The sequence below is a fragment of the Bactrocera dorsalis genome, chromosome 5, assembly GCF_023373825.1.
Source record: "Bactrocera dorsalis isolate Fly_Bdor chromosome 5, ASM2337382v1, whole genome shotgun sequence".
Lineage (NCBI taxonomy): Eukaryota > Metazoa > Arthropoda > Insecta > Diptera > Tephritidae > Bactrocera > Bactrocera dorsalis.
This window is the reverse complement of record NC_064307.1, coordinates 15,084,493-15,104,899: the sequence shown is the minus strand read 5'-3', so window position 1 is coordinate 15,104,899 and position 20,407 is coordinate 15,084,493. Positions and strand designations below refer to the sequence as shown.

The window sequence follows — 20,407 nt, the reverse complement described above, 5'->3', positions numbered from 1 at the left end:
AATTAACTTAGCTTCTACTTTCGGAAAACAATTAAATAATAGCTTTTGTCAAAAATGCGACGTCACCACGATATTGCAACAAGATATGGACTATTAGTAGTGTTTATTATTTGGCTCTTTTCCTTTTGGGCTAGAGTTAAATGTATTGTTTTAGCTTAGAGTCCTTCACTGCTGGAGTATATACATACATATGTATTGAAAAATCTTTAATAATTATTAAGTTAAATATATTTCATAAATTTTTTATTGCATTGACAAATTTTTTTTACCGAACGGAGGACTGACAAATGATAAAAACTCAGCGTTTTATTATTTGTTCCGTCAATTCAAACCCTAAATAATAATGTTAGACTATTTTGGTCTTGAATGATATATTCTCAGACCACTCTCTCCCATCTCTCTCTGTCAATTCAAATCAATAACTGATAATTTTGGTAATATATCCTCCAATAATAAAGTGTAAGCTGGAAAGTATCTAAAAAGAAAATATATTCTATCAAATACTGTTAGAATATATCTTGAAGAGAAAAGTCTATACAAGATATTCGGTCTGCTTGATACCCAACATGGCTTAATGGGTTACGCCGATTTCCTCGGGTACAAAACGGTCTCTTTTCAACAATTTTTTCTCATATAAAAAACTATTAACAAAGAAATTCGGAAATTTTTGGAAAAAAATATGTTAAATTCGGCCTTTCCGACGCCATTTCCAGTGACCTCTCGGAAAAAAGATGCGCCCGCGTTGACAGATAGCTCCTTATAGGATCATCTAAAGTGAAAAAAATACGTTTTTTATATAAAACCTTAGAACTTGAACGAATGGGGAAACAAGCTGAAAATTGGATTTTTGGCAGACATTTTTACAAAAAAAAAAAATTTCAGTGACAATTTCCAGATTTTTTTTTAAATAGTTGTAACCAAAAGAAAAAAATCCTTTATCCAATTATTTAAAAATTGTATCTCAAAGGCCTGTGTAAAATTGCATAAATATCGGTTGAGTAGTTCTCGAGAAATCTTGCCAATCGACTTCAAAAACATAGTTGCGAGAAAAACGCTTTTAAAGACGGTGCACTTAGCCTAGCGTATAAGTTCTTAAGGCTGTATCTCCGAAACTATTACTCGGATCAACTTGAAAATTTAGGACAATATTCTAGAGATGTTGTAGAATTAATTAGGGCAATAAAAAATTCCGATTTTTATCAAACCCTACACCCATGTAACTTCTTAAACATGCTTCGAAAGGAACTTTCTTGCAGAATACATTTTTATAAAGTAAACGAGCTTACTACTTCGATTACTTTTTTTAAAAGCAAAATTACGTTCTAAAAATGTACGAAATCGAATAGTAAACGTGTTTTTAGCCATAGCCGTTCACAGCGCCATCTATTCGATGAATCTAACAACCTAATTAAATAGCCAAAACTCTACACAAACATCTTTTTTTTTGTCAAATACTAATATATTCTGTATTAAGTTAAAAAATCCAAGATGCATGTTCTAAAAATTTACAAAGCCTAAGAGTTACAGTGCTTTTTAGAAATAATCGTCCGCAGCGCCATCTATTTAGTGAAACTACTAACCGAACTAACTAAGAGTCAAAGCTTTCACACATTTGAAGCGTACAAATTAACGATATTTTATTAGAATCCAAGCAAACCCGGAGAAAGATTAGCTCGAAAATTTTAAATATTTAAGACTCGAGGGCACAATAGACCCTAGGTCGCGGTGCAATCCTCATTTAATTATCTATCTAAGACTCGAAAAGTTCTTGTATTCTGTCGCATTAATCAAGTATGGGTCCCTCAATCTTTAAATTTTTCCTTTATAAATATACTAGAAATGATCTTCAAAATCATTTTCAAAGGTTGTGATCTTCCTCGGAGTACCAGCCCAGCAAGCTAAAGATTTGAGTCAGTTTAGACCCTTAATAAAGGCCTAAATTCAACAATTTGTTCCGGGAGTGAGAGAGAAGGAATCGCATTTTTATCTTTCAGGCTTTGTGAAAGAATCCAGGGTAGATAATTTAAGCAAAAAAAAAAAAGAAAAATTATTATAGTAGATTCAAACCGATCGCAAACGAAAGATACAATAATAAAAATGTATGGAAAATTAATTTATGGGCGATCTGAGATCGGAAGAAGGAAGACAACCTAGTTGAATAAGAGTTAAACACGATATATTATGATTTCTGAAAAAACTATGAGTCCTATAGAAATAAGTATAATGGCAAAATTGCATGTAATAAAAATATCTAAAAATTTTGTATCACAACTTTTTAACATAACCTCAAACTTTAGGTGACAAATTCAAAAAATCCAAGTGTATGATTTTTTTTACATTTTTATTACTCAAAAACAGTGTTCTATGAATCTAGGAGTTTTATTTGTTATCTTTTTCCCACAAATCCTAAATTCACGACATTTCCTACATTTCGCTCCGCTATGCACCTAGCTAAAGGCTAGTGAGGGTACGCTATGAAAATACGAAGTTAAACAGCCTTTTGCAAAACTAAAATCACTGCAAATTAATTGCACCACAGTGAGTACACTGCCATTAAGCGCCGTAAAGTGTGGGGCGAATGATAGACATGTTAATCAGGTGACAGCAGGCGTGTTCAGCCATAACCTGCAACTCCAACTGCGTAGTTGCCTCACTTTACTCACTGCTTTAGCTTTCGTGTAACATACAGTTGATATGTTGTTGCACTTGCAGCTCAAGCTGCGTATGAAAAGAGTTGCCAATGGCATTACAGCTTATCTTGCTGCAGTGACTTGGAAGTACGCGTGACTTCGCATTGAAAGTTGCGTATACGACATGGTGTACTTTTGCATGGCAGCAGGCACTGATTTGCATGTCAGCCTGCCGAAATGCTTATTTATATATTTTCTTAATTTCCTTTACAAAAATACAGCCAACAGCATATTTGTTGCGCCAACAACAATAACAACAACAGCAACTACAACTAAAATAATAGTATTGCCAACAATATTTTTACAATGAAATATTATATTTTTTTTTCTTTTTTTTTTTTTGCTTGCAACTCATCGTGTGTTGTGTTAAATCAACTGCGAAACGGAAATTCAGCATGCTCACGCACATATTTGCACGCATTTGTCTGATTGCCGACGCTTCGGTTGCTACGCTACTCGGTTGCAGCGCTGCTGTGACGGCCATCAACGCAACTGCGCACGTTTGCGAGGTTAATGTTGATGATGATGACTCCGCTGCTGCTGCTACTGCTGCCTGCAGACAATTTTACATCGCTCATGAAGAAAGGAAATGCTCTATTGCTGTTGTTGTGGCAAAATATTGCAACGGCAGTGGCAATTGTGATGCAGCAACAATCGCAATAGCAACAACAATTACATGCACGACAAAATGTCAACGCATACTTCACACACAAACACACACACACACCACTGCAACAAAATTGCTGTGATGCGTTAACAATTTGTTTGCCTGCAACTGCTGTTGGCAAAGCTACACTCGCCTCAAGCGCCAATGCCACGCGTCAGCACTGACAATGCTGTCCCATATATGTACACATATCTGTATGTAAGTGGTGTGTGTGGGTGTGCGACAAGTGTATGATTGCGGTTTTTGCTGTCAGCTGTCGCCTGTCGTCTGTTATTGTTACCCTTCGCCGCTTTTTTGCCCTGCTGATATTATTATTTGCCAGCCATATTGTGTGGCATGCTCCAATTTCGTGTGTTGTAGGGAGGTTAAGCGCTCGATACGTTGCATATGCGCATATAAGTCGGCGTATGGGCACATGTATGTTTATATGTATGCATACTGACACATATATGTATATATATAATCACATATTTGTATGCCACTTTTGGTTATTTGCCGCTGTGGTGGGCGTGTTGCTTGCTAAATTGCGTAGATTTCATTTCAAGCTCAGTTTCCCACAAATCAGTTTTTTCCTTCATGTATTCACCACCCTCTTCACTCCTTGCTGGTACTGTCTAAGTATGCGTTTTGAATATTAATTTTAACTATCATGTTTTGCTAACCCCCTTCATTGCTATCAGCAATTTTGCCTCTCGCCTAGAGTGTGTTTACAACTGCCAATCCTGCCTTTGCTTTGCTTAGTTCCCTCTTTATCCGCCTTCTGGCTTGCTTCTTGCGCTTTAGCTTTAGCTGTTTCTTATTCTATTATCCTTGTTGTGTTTTCTTGTTTCGTTGTTTTTTGGCGCCTCTCGCTCGCTTGGGCCAAAGTGTAATGATGTAGAAAAAATGAAGTTTTGACCTAAATTCCTTTACTTACTACGCGGCCATTAGTGTTGATTAAAGTTGCTTCAAAGTGTAACGGATTTTTTAATACGCGCACGTACAAGCTTACATAAATGCAGTAAATGTTGCATATTTAGCGTAAATGACAGTTATTATTAATTATGGTTTCACATTTTTCGTAATGTATTTGCTAAAACTTCTTTAGATAGCAGAAATTGTTGCGATTCTCCAGCTTCGAGTTGCACTGCTGATAAAATACGCTATAGAACTTGCAATTTGATCATTCAATTACATTTTCAAGTTTTTCTAGCTTTAAGCCAATGGGTACGTCCCTATTATTAATGCCAGTGGTGTATATATTTTTTGTTACAAAATGGTGATTGCTGAGATTGTCTTTTAATATAATTAATTTGCAAAGTCTTTGCACTAATATTAAAAAAAAATGCCAACTCAGTCGTCCAAAAATTGCTGAGAATCCATCATTTGATCGACGCTTGTGACCGTTTATTTGACCAAAAATCACATTTTAACGATTAACCACACCCCACATTCACCTGATATGGCAACGTGCGACTTCTTCCTTTTCGGAAAAATGCATTTGCCCATGAAAGAAAGGCGTTATGCAGAAGTAGAAGCCATTCAAAAGGCTTGCACCGGCATACTGGTGGCCATACCGGTCAACGAGCTAAAACACTCGTTCGACATGCTTTTGGACCGTGCAAAACGCTATATTGAAACAGAAGGAGACTATTTTGGATATATTAAATTGATTATGCCGAAAAAACCATGTGTTCTATTTTTTTTAAGCCCTGTTTACTTTGGAACGCTACTTGTACAGTCAAAAGAACACGATTTTTTAGATTTTTTTTTTTCGAAGAAATATTTTATTTAAAAAATGAATAAAAATAATGTTTTTTCATAAAATTTTACAATTTAACAATTACTGATTCATTTTGAAAAATTTGGGATTCCCTTGCTAACGTACTCGATCTCCAGGATGACCTACGAAAAAAATGCTCTGGCGATGAGGCAGATTTTTTTTGCTTACAAGTAGCTCAAATCCGAATGTGAATGCAATTTATTGTTATAATAGATGAATACATACAATAATGCGCAAAGGACTAGTCAAAACTTTAATTTTTGGCAAAATCCCTTCGTGCCAAAGAAATAAGTAGTTGTTGGTGAAAGAATTCACACTTCAGAGTGGTTTAAAATATCGATATTACTTTTAAAACTCCATGATCAAAAGTAGATAAGTATATCTGAAGAGATCGTGTGGAATTTCAAGCCGTTCGTCAGCCGTTTTGAGAAAAATCTGTTTAAATTTTTGAGAGCTGATTACATCAAGTTAAACAATGCTTACAAATAAGCTCTTACCTGCAAAGCTATTAGCCGGTTCAACTTTTCATCACATTTTCGGAGTATATTCTTAAATTTATTTACATTTAATACAAATTCAATTAAATTTTTTTATTTATTTTTATTCACAAATGAATATTTCACCTTAAAAAACTCTCGAAAGGGTCTGCAAGCTCGAAAAGCTTGACTTTATGTGCCAGACGCTTAAGAGAAAAAGATCCAAACCTTTCACGTATTTTGTAAAAACTTATTTATAGTAAGACAGTTGTGACTAAACTCTAATTCCTTTTTATATTTTGGGATAGATTTTGGGGATATATCTCATTGAAATATTGATCAGATTAGATTGAAATTGTATATACTTGAAGCAAAAGGTACACAAACAACATTTTCGAACAGTTTGATACTCAAACTGGGTTTACATACATATACTACGTCGTAAAGAACTTCTTCGCAGCATGGAATTTTTATAAAGTAAGCGAGTACACGCTTTCGAATATTTTATTCCAAAAGTTGAACTATGTTCTAAAAATTTACAAAACCAAAGAGGGTCACATGATTTTTGAAAATATTAGTCTACAACGCCATCTATCCCATGAAACTAATAACCGCAATAAATTTCCAAATTAGTTAGTCAGTCACTTTCTCCTCGATTGTACAGCTTTTGCAAGACTGAGATTAAAACATAAGTATAGTAGGTTTTAGAAAGAATCGTCAACAGTGCCATCTGTTCCACGAAACTGCTAACCAAACTAAATAGCCAAAAACCAACCCAATCATACTCTTTCAAAAACTTTTTCTTAAAGCCTAATTTTGTATACTAAAAAATTTACGAAATCGAGCAGTAGCATATGATTTTTCGAAATCTTTCTATTCTGTGAAACTGCTGACCAAACTAAATAACCTAAAATCTACCCCAACAATACTCATTCGAATAATTTTTTCATATGCTCATTTAAGATTCTCTCCAAATTGCAAAAATGTGCTCAAAATTTGCAAAATCAAAGAGTGACTAAGAATTTTTGGAAATATTGGCCGCAGCGCCATCTATGCAGTGAAACTAATAACCGCAATAAATAGCCAAATTAGTTTGTCAGTCACTTTCTACTTGATTGTAAAGCTCAGACTCAGATTAAAATATATATTATATCTGCGGCGAAGGAAGAGACACAGCCGATACTGACAATTTTTGAGCGGCTCTAGGTGCTTCTTTTGATTTTTGATTATCTTTGTGATCAATTTTATAGGAGTTTCTGATAGCAACACAGACCGCCGTTTTGAACTGCCCAAGTGTGTTGGCTGTTAGGAGCGATCATTTAGCCTAACTTAAGCTAAAATAGGCGTTCACGTGGTTTTAAGACCTTTTTTAAGAAATTTTCAGTACCAATATTTGATATATAGTGTCTCAGTTTCAACATTGTACTAAAAAATAAAAAGAAAAATGAACTTTTCTTTTAAAAGCCATGTAAATGAATTTTCTAACAATTTCCCGCCAAATCATCCTAAAAGTATGCAATATTACTGTGTTCTTATGGTTGAAACACAATTTTTGATTCCTTGCTTCATTTTTACATGCAAAGTTGCAACCAAAAGCAGCAAGAACAACAGTGGTACCCCACTTTTAACGGTATATGCTTTGCCTTGAGCTACTCTTATTAGTAATATTATTGTGTTCATTTTTATTTTTCTATTTTCTTTCATAAAACACGAAAATTTGCTTTCAAGCCAAACTCAATAGCACAGCACTAAAATTGATTTAACACATACACACACACACTTGCACATACATGCGGATGTAACATGAATTTAAAAAATTCTATACTTGGCTCACGCTCCTCCCACTCCGTTGACAGCTGCCAGCAATTGCCTTAGTTAAGTTGTTTATCGGCAACAGTTTATAATTAAATAACTGGCAATCGAATGAGATCAACTGAGGCGTGCATTTTTCACATGTTCACACTTTGCCATTGCCAATCGACAACTACATAACACCAAATATACATATGTACATATTTCAATGTTGTGGAGTTGTTTTTCTATCGGAATTTTTTGTTGTCACTACGTCATAGTTCACCTTGGCATAGTAGTTTTGATGTTGTGACGTCGTCACTCACACGCTGGTGGCTAGCTGTGAATGTACATATGTATATGAGTCCGTGCCCAGTTGTTGAAGCAAGGCTGTATGCTTAATATGCTATAGAAGCCTTGAAGCTATAAAGTTTTGGTATCCTTTATAAGCTTCTGATTATCTAACCTCAAAAGGAATAGCAATAACTATGCTCATGAGTTTAAAAACTCATAAGAGTATGTTTCGTAGAGATATTTCTAATTTCGTATGTTTAATATGCACTACTGTGGGTCCTAAATTCGACCAGCAAATATTTTTCTTCTATTATTGCATATTTGCCCTGAATCTGATCTGTATTTAGCAATGTTCTTTCTTCTTTTTAAAATTTCTGTCCTCAACATTTTTTTCGAATTTTCTTAGCATTTCATTGCGATCTGAAAATTTTACCAAATTTATACCTTTCAAGCATTCCTGTCTTCAAATAATGTACGCAATATCATATATATGACGTCATGTTCTCACACACCCATATTCGAGCACCAAAAAAAGTCAGCAAAATAACTAGCATCCATATTTCTCCACCAGCCCAACCACTCTTCCAGCACTGTCCACTCGAAGTATTGAAGTGTCGAAAATATTTTTTGGGTAGCTTGTCAATGCATCGACGCATATGCAATTCCATTGTTTCAAGGGAGTATGCTGAAGGACACTCAGCTACATTGGATACATATTTACATTCCTATACTGCGTTTCTTCTAACCTTGTACTGCATTTTCAATTCCATTGTGTACAATCTTTTACTTGCTGCCTGTGTTCAACTCGTTGTGACGTAGTGGCCACTGAGTGGTAAATGGCCTTGCATATTTTTTGGCGCCTACCACCCTCGGAGTGTGGCTGCAGAGAGCGAGCGCGTGGAAATTGCGCTCTTAGAGCATTTAGAGAGCGTGTGCTCTTTGAGTGCTTTGTACACACTCAAAATGCTGAGAATGAGTACAAAGGAGGAGTGAAAGCAAATAGTTGCAATAAAAGAGTGAAAATTTATAGAAAGGCGGTTGTAGCCTAGTGATAAAACTAAGAAGTTGAGTTTTTTACTAAAAACTATTATTGAAGTATTTTCGACTAAGTATGTAAATTTTGATTTATAATAATATGGAAATGTCAGGCGATTATTATTAATTAATGCTGGAAGACTTATGATAGCGATTATTCAAAACCTTTGAAGAATATTTAGTACTTTGAAATAACAACAAAAAAAGTTCTTTAGAACAAAAAATATATAAAATTCATATTTCTAGCTTGAATCAAATCACTTCAAAATTGTTTAATGAAAAATACATACTATATATAAATCAATTTTCATTCGAAAAAAGTAGTACCCAAACAGTTAGTTTTAATTTTACAACTAGTTGAAAACTAGTTACTTTCAGACCAATCTGTTAATGCTTGAAATACTTTAATAAACCAAAAATATTACCGCAGCGCGCACTTTTTATAAGTTTTACAACTAGTCGAAAACTAGTTACTTTCGAACCAATCTAATAACACCGAAATGTTTTAACCAAACCATAAATGTGGTAATATTTTACACACACTATTCAAAAATATTATCGTAACAATCATGTTTATCTGTTTGACAACTAGATCACAACTAGTGACTTTCGAACCAGTCGAATAACGCTTAAAATATTTTTAAGAAGCCAAAAATTCGATAATATTTTACACACATTTTATTCAAAAATATTACCGCAACAACCACTTATCAATTTTGCAACTAGTCCGAAACCAGCTACTTTCTGACTAGTGTGTTCACACTACGAATAATTTTAAAAACAAAAAATATTACAGAAACAACTACTTTTTATCAATTCGACAACTAGTTCAAAACTAGTTATTTTCGGACCAGTCGACTGTTTTACAAATTATTACTATCGCTGACTAGTTTGTTTGAATTGAGTTTAGTTTTGCGCTTATTCAAATAAGTGAAAATGTCGGAAGAGATGTTTGTACCCACCAACTATTTCACTTCGACTTTATAAGTCCTTTCGTAAAGTTGGATTGATCTAAAACTATTATACTAATAATAGTGCGCATTAGTAATGAAACGGTCATGCCTGCCACTGCTCATTTGAATATATGCGCCTGACAGCAAAGCCCTTTCGTGTCTTGTATTTTATTTTAACCTTCGGCTCATGCGACTGCTCGCACTACTGCGTGTTATATTTTTAACACAATACCGTTATTGTTAGGTTACTTTACTATAAGCCTTTGCAGGCTTCTTCGCACACACGTGGTGTTGCCTTCGCTTTGCCTGCGTTGCCATTCAGCATATTCCTATATACCGTGCTTTTGTCCTTTTTGGCCACTTCATTTACATATTTCACATATACACATGTACATGTAAATGTATGTGTATATGTGTGTGTTTGTATATGTTTTTGTGACTTCTCTTATTCTTTTTTTATATTTTTTACTATTTGTATTTGAATATTGTTCTCTCCTTGTTCACTCCTTTCTTAACTACACACATACTTACATATGTGCATATGTGCGCTCTTGTAAGTGTACACTCACACTTGTGTAAATCTATATTGTTGTAGTGTTTGCCTTTGCCGTTTCTTTATTGTTATTTTTGCTAGCTTTTTCACTTCTCCATTGTTGCTGACATTCCTGCAAAGCAAGCACGCACATACACTTGCATATGCGCACTACCACATGCTTAAGCATAGTTGTTTCGTCTTTTGCTTGAATGTGTGTGTGTGTGCATAATGTGTAAATTAATTAAAAATGTATGACAAAATAATTACAGTTGACCTTGTTTTACGCGAACGCTGGCATAGACACATGTATGTGTGTGTGTGTGTGTGTAATTTTGCATAAGTGTGCGTTTCTCCTCATTTGCTCGCGCCATTTACCCATTTCAGCGCGCGTTTTTCCTCATTTCCATTTGCGTAGAATTTCGTCATCGCCATTATGGCTCGCACCCGTCGCCTACATATTCCCGTTTCTACTTCGCAGCGTTGCCACATTCGCCGCGCCATATGTTAATCACAAAATACGCTGCTGGTAGTGTCGTTTGCGCCTTTTACTCGCACACGTTTTGTACTGTCCGACGCGTCTGAGCGTGATTTGAGCGGAAATTCGCGTCCATGTTTAATAATTTTTGTGTTGCTGTTGTTATTGTTGTTGTTTTTTTTAGTGAAAATATGAATTTCAATTTGTTCGCAAATGGAATTTTGAATTAAATTTATGCTGCAACGCGGTTTTTGAGGTGTCGCTGCTGGGCGTGCAAATCGAAAATACACGTGTTTGTGTATGTGCTGTTGTACACGGCGTATGAGTAATGCACTTTGATTACTCATACGACCTGCTTTTACTTGCCATGTGTTGTATATTATTTGTATTTGCATTAAAATCACTAGTGTTTGTGTTAATGCTATTCTTAGTGCAATTTGTGTTCTTTTTGTGTGGCGACATACATACATACATATTAAATTTTTGAAATATTTTCCTCCCGTAATCCATTATGAAATTTTGTTGTCCTCCTACTCCCCTGCCCACTATTGTATGGTGAATAAGCGGCTCCAGTCATGCGATTTTGTTGTTTTTTTTTAGGTGTCTCCCGTCGTGTTTGCCGTGAGTTGCCACGCCAGTTAGTTGCATTGCGCCTATTTGTCATTATTAAAAATTTAGTAGCACCCGTAATTGGGTACTTTACTTGTCGGTTAGGCGTTTGTTTGGCAAATTTAATGTCCATATTTTGTGTCGAGCGATCGAATTCGTGTTGTTTGGTTGGACGGTGTGCTGTTTTGCAGTCATTAAAAATAAAAAAGTTGTAATTGTAATAAAAGCTATTTTATTGCAAATAAAATATATGAAAAAATAATAAAAGTTTTATAAAAATATTCTGAAATTTTTTTTGGGTTTATTTTTAATTTTTTGTTTGTTTATTTTTTAACTAGTTTGCAACTAGTTAGATTTGGGTCATTCGATTATTTTTTATTTATTATTATTTTTGGATCAAAAATAGTAGTTTTCTCTTATTAAAATCTTCAGCAAAGTGATCTAGTGTGTGATCAAAGAGACTCGTTGATTTTATAAAACAATTTTGAAAATTATTTGTTTGTATTTGTATTACTTATTTTTTAACTAGTTTGCAGGTAGTAATTTTTGTACCACTTTATTAAACAAGAATAATTTACTCTAAACTCTTAGTTTTTACAAAACTATTTTGAAAATTTTTTACTTGTATTTTTATTAGCATATTTTTAGGCGTATATGCTTTTTAAACAAATTTAATTTCCTGACTGTTATCCAAATTATTATTATTTTTTTTTTGGTATTTTCCCTTGAATACAAATAAATTCAGAAATGAGTTTGGCCCGTAAGTTAGTAACAACAAAAAAAGTAATACAATTTGTAACATAGTTTTCAGCGCATGGTTTCTGAACAAGTACAAACATAATTAAGTTGCCCGGAAAATTTTTGAAAATATTAATATAATTTCTTAAGATAATTTTTGTATGATTTTTTAAAATACTTCTTTTTAATAATTTTTTGAAATATTTTTTTTTTTTAATTTTTAAAAATATTTTTTATAATTAAATATTTTTTTTTTTAATTTTTAAAAAAATTTTTTATAATTTCTTAAAGTTTTTTTTTTTTTATAGGTTTTTTAAAATTTTTTTTGCATAATTTCTTAAAATCATTTTTTTTATGATTTTTAAAATACTTTTTTTATAATTTTCTGAAATATATATTTTTTTTAAATTAAACAAAATTTTTTTTAAATTAAAATTTGTTTTTTAATTTTTAAAAATATTTTTTTTATAATTTGTTTAAATATTATTTCAAAAATAAATTCAAATAATAATTTAGAAAACATACATTTTTTATAAGTTCGCTTCATTCTTTTTTATAATTTTAAAAATATATTTTTTTTAATTTCTGCAATTTTGTTATTGTAATTTTACAACTATTGTGTTTTTTATAATTTCTTGAATTTTTTTATTATAAATTTAAAAATATTTTTTTTCAATCTTAAAAATATTTTTTATAATCTCCAAATTTTTTTTATAACTTCGAAAATATTTTTTATGCCTTCTTTACTTTTTTTATAAATTACAATTTTTTTAATAATTTTTTTAAATAGTCTTTATGTTTTTTCAAAATATTTTTTCTAAAATTAATTCTTATTTGAAACAAAGAAACAAATTTTATACTTTAATTTCATGCTGCTGTGCCCACTGTGCAGCAGCTTACTTCATTTCACCGAAATAGACACGCCATTAGTCGTATAATGTTTCAGTATAAAAAGTGTTGTTGTTATTGTTTTTTCACCAAACGCCAGCAAATCGGTTCTAATACTGCAATGTACCGTAGTTAAGTGCCAGTAGTGGTTTAACGGTGGCGCACACACTGGCTTGCGGTTTCCGCTTGGTTATGGCTAACTCTCAGCTGGCAGCAAGCTTTATTAGCGTCACTAGCGCACAGCGCGAGGCGTACAATTACCTGATGTATAGCAAAAACAATGCTGCAAAGCTCTACATGATGCTACAATTATATATGTATATGTATATATATGTATGTATGTTTATATATATATGTATGCACATATGTACGCATCTATACACAGAAGCTTACTTGTTTGTACGTAAGCACATGTTAAAGCGTGTTGTAAATTGAAATTAAATCCACGCCGAAAACTGAGCAAACACACACTCACACGCATATATGCACTGGGCTTTGTGCCACACTTTTAGCGCAGGCTATACCAACACTATATCATCAATATAAGCCTTTGCTGAACTCCCGCTGTAGTGCCATTAAGTCACATATACAAAAAACACTCGGCTGTGTGTGAGTGTGTGCTGTGTAAATATTGTCGAAACGGCTGACAATGTTGATGCCAATCAGTGCAGTGGCCCAAATGCATTGGCCGCTCATAACTTGTCCAATTACGTCAGTTGGCATGCCGACCGGCCGGCCACCAGGCCACCATCAGTCCTCAGCCGTTGGCTATTTATTATGCTCACGGCTCGGCCTGCTGTCCATAATAGTAATACAACAAGCAAAACACGAAAAAAAACTGTAAATCAAAGTGCCAGGGAAGGGCGTGGCGCGCCCACTTCTTCACTTAATCGCATAACGGTAGTTTTGTGATATCTCGCCTTCTTTCACTTGACTGAAGTGTGGCAATTAATGCGCATTTATTGTTGAGCCGCCACGCCCGCCGTCCACCACCCACTGCCACGTTGGGACAAGCAATAAAATTCATTTTTACACCTGCCAACACACACACACACACATACACCTATGTGTGCATTCGCAGAAATTTGCATAGTTAGCCACGCCATAAGGACTTCATTTATATTTACCGCATTTACATTGGTCTTCATGGCGGCCGCAGTTAACTAGCCGTGCTCGGCACGCTTTTAAAGCTAAAAGCTGTGAGCTGTGGAAACGCGTGTCCGACCGCCATTTCGCTCTTCGGTGTAATAAATATTAATACCGTTATAAAGTGTTTTCACTGCACTGCTTATTATCCTTGTTAACTCACTCTGTAATGACTGTCAGTGCGAGTGCTCGCGCGCATGTGTGTGTGTGATTGCCCGCGTGCGTCAATGTGCAATGTTGCTCTTTCTTTTTTTATTTTTATCATCACTATTTATCGGCGTTTATTTGTACTATTTTGCGCTTTTTTATGCAATTACCATTGTGCTGTCCTCTCTCTCCTGCTTGCCTTTCAATTCAATTGTCTACTGTGTTGGGAGAAAAATAAATTTCTTTGTTTACTCGACTGTTTTTCCATTGTAATGTTTTCATAATCAACATAATTAAATGTTATTTAATTTGATGTTTTCATCAACAGTTGATTTCATGTTCATTTGCTTATTTACATTATCACAACGCAGTTAAATTGACGTCAGCTTTTTTGTCTTTTCGCGAAAGTTTATTGAAATCATTTGATTTTAAATATTTTCATACGATTATTTCATTATCATTATGCGTTATTGTTTTATTATTTTTGAAATAATCACTTAATTAATTTTAAACAAAAAGCAACTTCACGACTTCTTTTGCAGGAGCGAATTCGTTGAACCCAATTTTCGTCTACTTTTCCACTAAATTAAGTTGTTTGCCAAATCTAGCACGTTCAATGTTGACTTTTAAAGCTTGAAGAGTGTCTGGTTTATAGTTAAAGCCCAATGAGTTCAAATAATCCCACAGGAAGTAGTCCAATGGTGTTAAATAAGAACTGCCTGGCGTCCATTCAATGTCACAATTTCTTGAAATAATCCAATCCCCAAACCTTTCTTGCAATAATTTGGTTCTTGTACGTGCTGTGTGGTATGTAGTACAGTCTTGTTGGTAACAGAAGTTGTCCAGGTCAACTTCTTCTAATTGCGACCATAAAAAGTTGGTTATCAACTATCTATACCGCTCTCCACGAACAGTAATCAGCTTGATTTCGGAAGAAGTGCGAATCGATGATTCCAACAGACCAAAAACCACACCACCCTGTCAATTTAGGTATGAATGAATGCAATGCTTTAGAATGTCTTGGAATCGACAAATTGCGGACTTAGGGGAGGAGCCGGCTTTAGAAACTCAGAAAAACCATTTTTTTAAGGTTTTTTTTGGGAGGGAAAGAAATAATTGATTAAAGCGAAATTTCTAGGGTTTATAGTTATATATTTAAGTTTAAGTTGGTTTAAGTTTATAGTTATATATTCGCAAATTTTTTGGGTACGAAATCTTTGATATTCCGCCCGATGCATTTCGCATGTGCATTTGTCGGACGGCGGGAAATTTCTATCGGAAACAAAAAATTCAAAGAGATTCATATTTTTTAATAATTTATCTTCTAGTTAAACTAAAAAAAATTAAAAAAAAGTGTAAAATTTTACAAATTTTTTTAAAAGGTAACAAAGAAAGGTTTTGTCAAAAACCACTGACAAAAAAAATTTTACTTTATGTTGTTTAAAAATATGTTCAAACTTGACTTTCCTTAGTTTTTTTAGTTTTAATAGAAGATAATTTTATGCCAAAGATAATAAACTGTGTCTCAATTCCATACGACGTCTAGTTTTTTTTCTATCCTGCCCGTCAATTAAGAAGAATCGTAAAAATTAAAAACCTAGAAATCGCACCTCAAAGTTTTCGCTTTCAGCCCAAGCGCTCATACATATATCTGCTACACTGAGTCACTATATCCTTATATATATATATAAAATATTTCGAATTTCCATCTAAAACTTTGGGGACATATTCTTAGATTATTTTTAAAAAGATTTAAGCAAAAAACAAAAATTCGATTTTTTGAAGCTTCAAAAGCAGGCTCCCCCCTTAAGCAACACTTGCCTGAAGAGAAGAAATATTTTCGAGTGATAAATTTGTGTATTTAAAGTAGACCAGATCTTTAAGGTCAATAAAAATTAAATGAAGACTTCCCAACTGAAGCATAAACATTTTCTCATTTTCCTTACAATTTGTGGATTACATCCCAAAAGACTAAGAACTGCACCGGCTTGGTCGCCAAGCATAATTTAAGCCAATTTTTGATAGCCTGTACTGATGTGAACCGTATTCCAGTGAGATCGTTCTACATTGACCGTAGCAAACGGTGGTGAAAAGCGGCCAGGTATGGCCTGTAAGGCGGCTGTTGCAAAACTTTTCAGTCACTGTTTTCGTAATAAATTTTAAACGGTCCTGTGACAGCAGACCGAGCTTTGTCGTGATGGAACATTATTTTCTTGTGTTAAGTCAGAAAAATCGGGTATTTTTCGGCAATCGCTTAATTATTTCAACCGATTTTAGAAGCTCACAAACATGCCGTTTTGATTTCACTTAATACGGAAATTTCTTGGATGTCATGGATATTCGGCTTTGTCGTTGATTTTGTGGGTTGGTCAGGTTTCACATATGATTTTTTTTGTTCAAGGCTGACCTTTAAAGCCGGGTTTCACATATTTTTTTTTGTTTTGGTTGTCCTAATGGATCCATTTTTCATCACCAATCAGCAAATAATGAGAAAATATTTTTTTGGGACATTCAGGCAGCAATTCTCACATGGAAAATCGTCTTTCAACGTCTCTTCAACGGCTTCAACTCAAAGAACGCCAAAATTACTTGCTTTTGAATGTAACCGGCTGCTTTTAAACGTTTTAATGACTGGCAAGATAAACTTAGAATGAAAGTACTTATGATCAAACATTACCACGTTAAAAATATTATAAGTAATCGGCAACGTTTAAGAAAACTCAACTTCAAAAAAATTGTAGATTTACGCCTTTAAAGTAAGCATTTAAAGTCAAGTTATTTAGAGCAACGATTGAATCTGGGATGATGCCCAGTAGTGAGCATTGTAATTGTAACTTAAAGTACAATACTTAAAGTACTCATTATAGAATAGCAAATAAAAAATACTTATTTTTCTATTCTATAATGAGAGGGAGTCAACCACAATGCTCGTGTCAGGTCAGGAAAGTAATCATTTGAACTTGGCTTGGCTAGGATTGGATTTAGCAACGATTAAAAGTTTATAGTCTGAATGATTCTAAGTGGTGAGGATAGTAATTGAAGGATAGCAGTACTCAAGGAAGTCGTTATAGCTTAAATAATATCAATACTGTATTGAGAGTCGACTTCAATGCTGGCTTCGAGTCAAGTTTAGTAGTTAGCGACTAAAGTAATTATGACTTAGCAACGATTCGAAGTTTGTAATCAGCAATGATTGCAAGTAGTGGGTATTATAATTCAAAACATTGCGGTAGCAGTATTCAAAGTAATTACTATACATAAGTAATAGAAATAATAGATAAAATATGTAATATACAGTTATTTTGTTCATAGTAGTAGATTTCATCAGACCATTACTATTTATGTATGTATGTACTTAGGGGTAGCTGTTTTTCATGTTATGTCTAGCATGTAGCATCATTGAAAAGTACAATTAAAGCATAATAAGACATTTTTAAATACTTTTTTTTATGTAGTTTAGCATTTTAATTAATGTAGTGCCTGTTTTGCATGTTCTCTCGACAATTATTATATTTTTCTACATTTTTCTTTTATTTCGTTATTTTTATTGCTATTATTTCTACATATACATACGTACAACTTGCTTGCATCGCTTAAAATTTCATTTGTGCCGTAAAACGTATTGCATTACTCCAACACCATCGCACATACATGTGTATGTATGTCACATGAATGTCGTCGCATGCATTTATTTGCGTTTATCTTCACGCGTTTTTATGATTGTCTCGTTTTGTGCATGACTATTGTCCTGTCGCCGACTGCGCTGCATCCTCTTTGCTATGCTTTGCTGCTGCTGCTGCCGTATATGTGTTTGTGTGTGCGTTTGACATGTGAATGCTGTCATTGGCGCCTTATCGTCACAACGATTTGACTGTGTGTGTCGGCAACTTGTGCCCATAAATACAATGCAATCTTCCTTTGTCTGCTGTGCGTAGAATTTTGGAAAGCAAAATCAGGTTTGTTGTTGTTTCAGTATTTTTTTATGTGAAAAGTTATGTTTTGGTTTATGTTTTATTTATGTATTTGAGCTTAATTGTTTTGCATGTTATTATCAATAATCTAATTTTAGTTAATTGTTTTCGATTGTTTAGCTGCTTTGGTGTACTAATCCGTAGAATAAGCTTTTGATTATGGTGCTTGTGCTTATAAAGTGTGCGAGATTGTGTGGATTTAAGTATTATTGCATGTTGCTTTTACATTAATTAATTTGTAAATATGCATATTTAAAGTTGTTAAATTAAGTAATGTTTGCTAAGTTATTAATAGCTGACTTGAAGGATTCAAAATTTTAGTATGTTTTTTTGAGCGTTTTAAGTAAAAATTTATGCATGAGTGGTATAGGGTGCACATTTAATTAAAATTGCTTTACTTTCTTAAAAATAAATACAATTATCAAATCCACGCTGTGTTAACTAAAATTTAACTAAAACTTTAACTAAAACTTTAACCGAAACTTTACCTAAAACTTTAACTGAAGTTTTAACTGAAACTTTATCTAAAACTTTAACCAAAAATTTAACTTAAACTTTAACTGAAACTTTAACTAAAAATTTAACTTAAACTTTAACTAAAACTTTAACTGAAACTTTAACTAAAAATTTAGCCAAAAAATTTACTTCTCATAAGTTTACAGGCGAAGAAAAAACGCTACAATATAAACCACTCGCAATGAAACAAAGTTAGAGTTTTGGTTATAAAATGGTTATGTATTGGTTAGCTAATAGTTAGAGAAAACTAAAAATACTTATATATTGGTTAGCTAACAGTTAGAGGAAACTAAAAATTGTATGCATATGTATAAAATATTTTGAATTTTGTTTAAAAATTAATATTTTTGGCTCGCTAAATTAAAATTTGCCTCTTAAGTACTCGACTTAGGGTAATAATAAGATTTTTTATATAGAGCGTGATCCATTTCGAGGTTCCCTACTTAAAAAAAAAAAAAAAAAAAATTCAATATTAATGTGGAATGTTTATTATAATTCGAAAAAACATTCTTTGACACTTTTTTTTTTTAAGATTATCTCTTTCAAATGTTGGCCGCAGCTACATTTTAGATGGTCCTCCGTTAAGTCCAATTTTCGAAAAATGACAAGCGTGATGTTATTCTTCAAGTCCTGAATCGAAGCGGGATTGTCCGCATAGACTTCAGACTTTAAATATTCCCAAAGGTAAAAGTCTATCGCTGTGATATCACTCGATCTTGGTGGTCAATCGACCGTCCCAAAACGTAAAATTATCTGCTCACTGTAGTGTTCTCTCAATAAATCCATTGATTGATGCGAAGCGTGGGAAGTGATGCCGTCTTGTTGAAACCAAATGTCGCCAAGATCACGAGCTTCAATCTCAGACATCAAATAGTCGATTATCATGGCGCGATACCGTCGCCATTGACGATTACGTTCTCATCGGCATTATTATTGAAGAAATATGGACCCATGACTTCACAGGCCCATAAACCACATCAAATCGTTGTTTTTTCTGGCTGAAATGGCAGCACTTGAATCTCTTCAGATTGTTCTTCGTCCCACAAGCAGCAATTTTGCTTTTTTAAATATCCTTTTGAGCCAGAAATGAGCCTCATCGCTGAACAAAATTTGGTTCGACAACGTCGGATCTTCCTAGAACCTTTCAGTACCTTTATGTATAATCAAAAGCAAATTGCTTGATTTACAATCTATACAACTCTTAACTTTAATTACTGTTATAAAATTTTTACTATTAACTATATATATTAAAAATAAGTATTGGAAAGCTTAGACCACCATAGACACCATATTGCGCCTTCCATAATTTTAACTTAACTCTTACACAAGGATATTGGTTATAAGTTATAATTAAAATTCTTTAAGGGAACTAAGAGCTTGGTGTATACCCACACAAACATACATACATACTTATGTACATAACAAAACGCATTTGAAATGAAAGCAACGGTAACTTATGATTACACAAAAATAATAAAATTCTACAGCACTTTGCCCCAACACCATTTGTTTGCCAAGAATTACCAATATAATTGTATCTCCTCTTTCTTTTTTCTCTTCTTCTTCTTCCTGCGCTTCGACAATATTTCTCGCTGCCACTAATCGGCGCATTTGGAATTTGATTGCATTTGCCTGAATGCCTTCCGCCTGCACGCACCAAACGCATACCCCCACACACTCATACACCAACCAACAAAAACAACAACAACTATCG

The 20,407-nt window shown here is 33.6% G+C and overlaps 1 protein-coding gene across 11 annotated transcripts in view; it reads left to right on the top strand.

The window, feature by feature from the left end:
• Positions 1 to 20,407, top strand: part of LOC105227973 (uncharacterized) — a 193,251-nt gene that overhangs the window by 140,635 nt on the left and 32,209 nt on the right. For 9 of the 11 annotated variants that reach the window (XM_049458906.1, XM_049458909.1, XM_049458908.1 and 6 more), the window contains one exon: positions 18,142 to 18,162. The exons of the other annotated variants lie outside the window; for them this stretch is intronic. In XM_049458906.1, the coding sequence (XP_049314863.1) occupies positions 18,142 to 18,162 (21 nt within the window). The remainder of the gene's footprint in view (positions 1 to 18,141; positions 18,163 to 20,407) is intronic. 11 annotated transcript variants of the gene reach the window in all.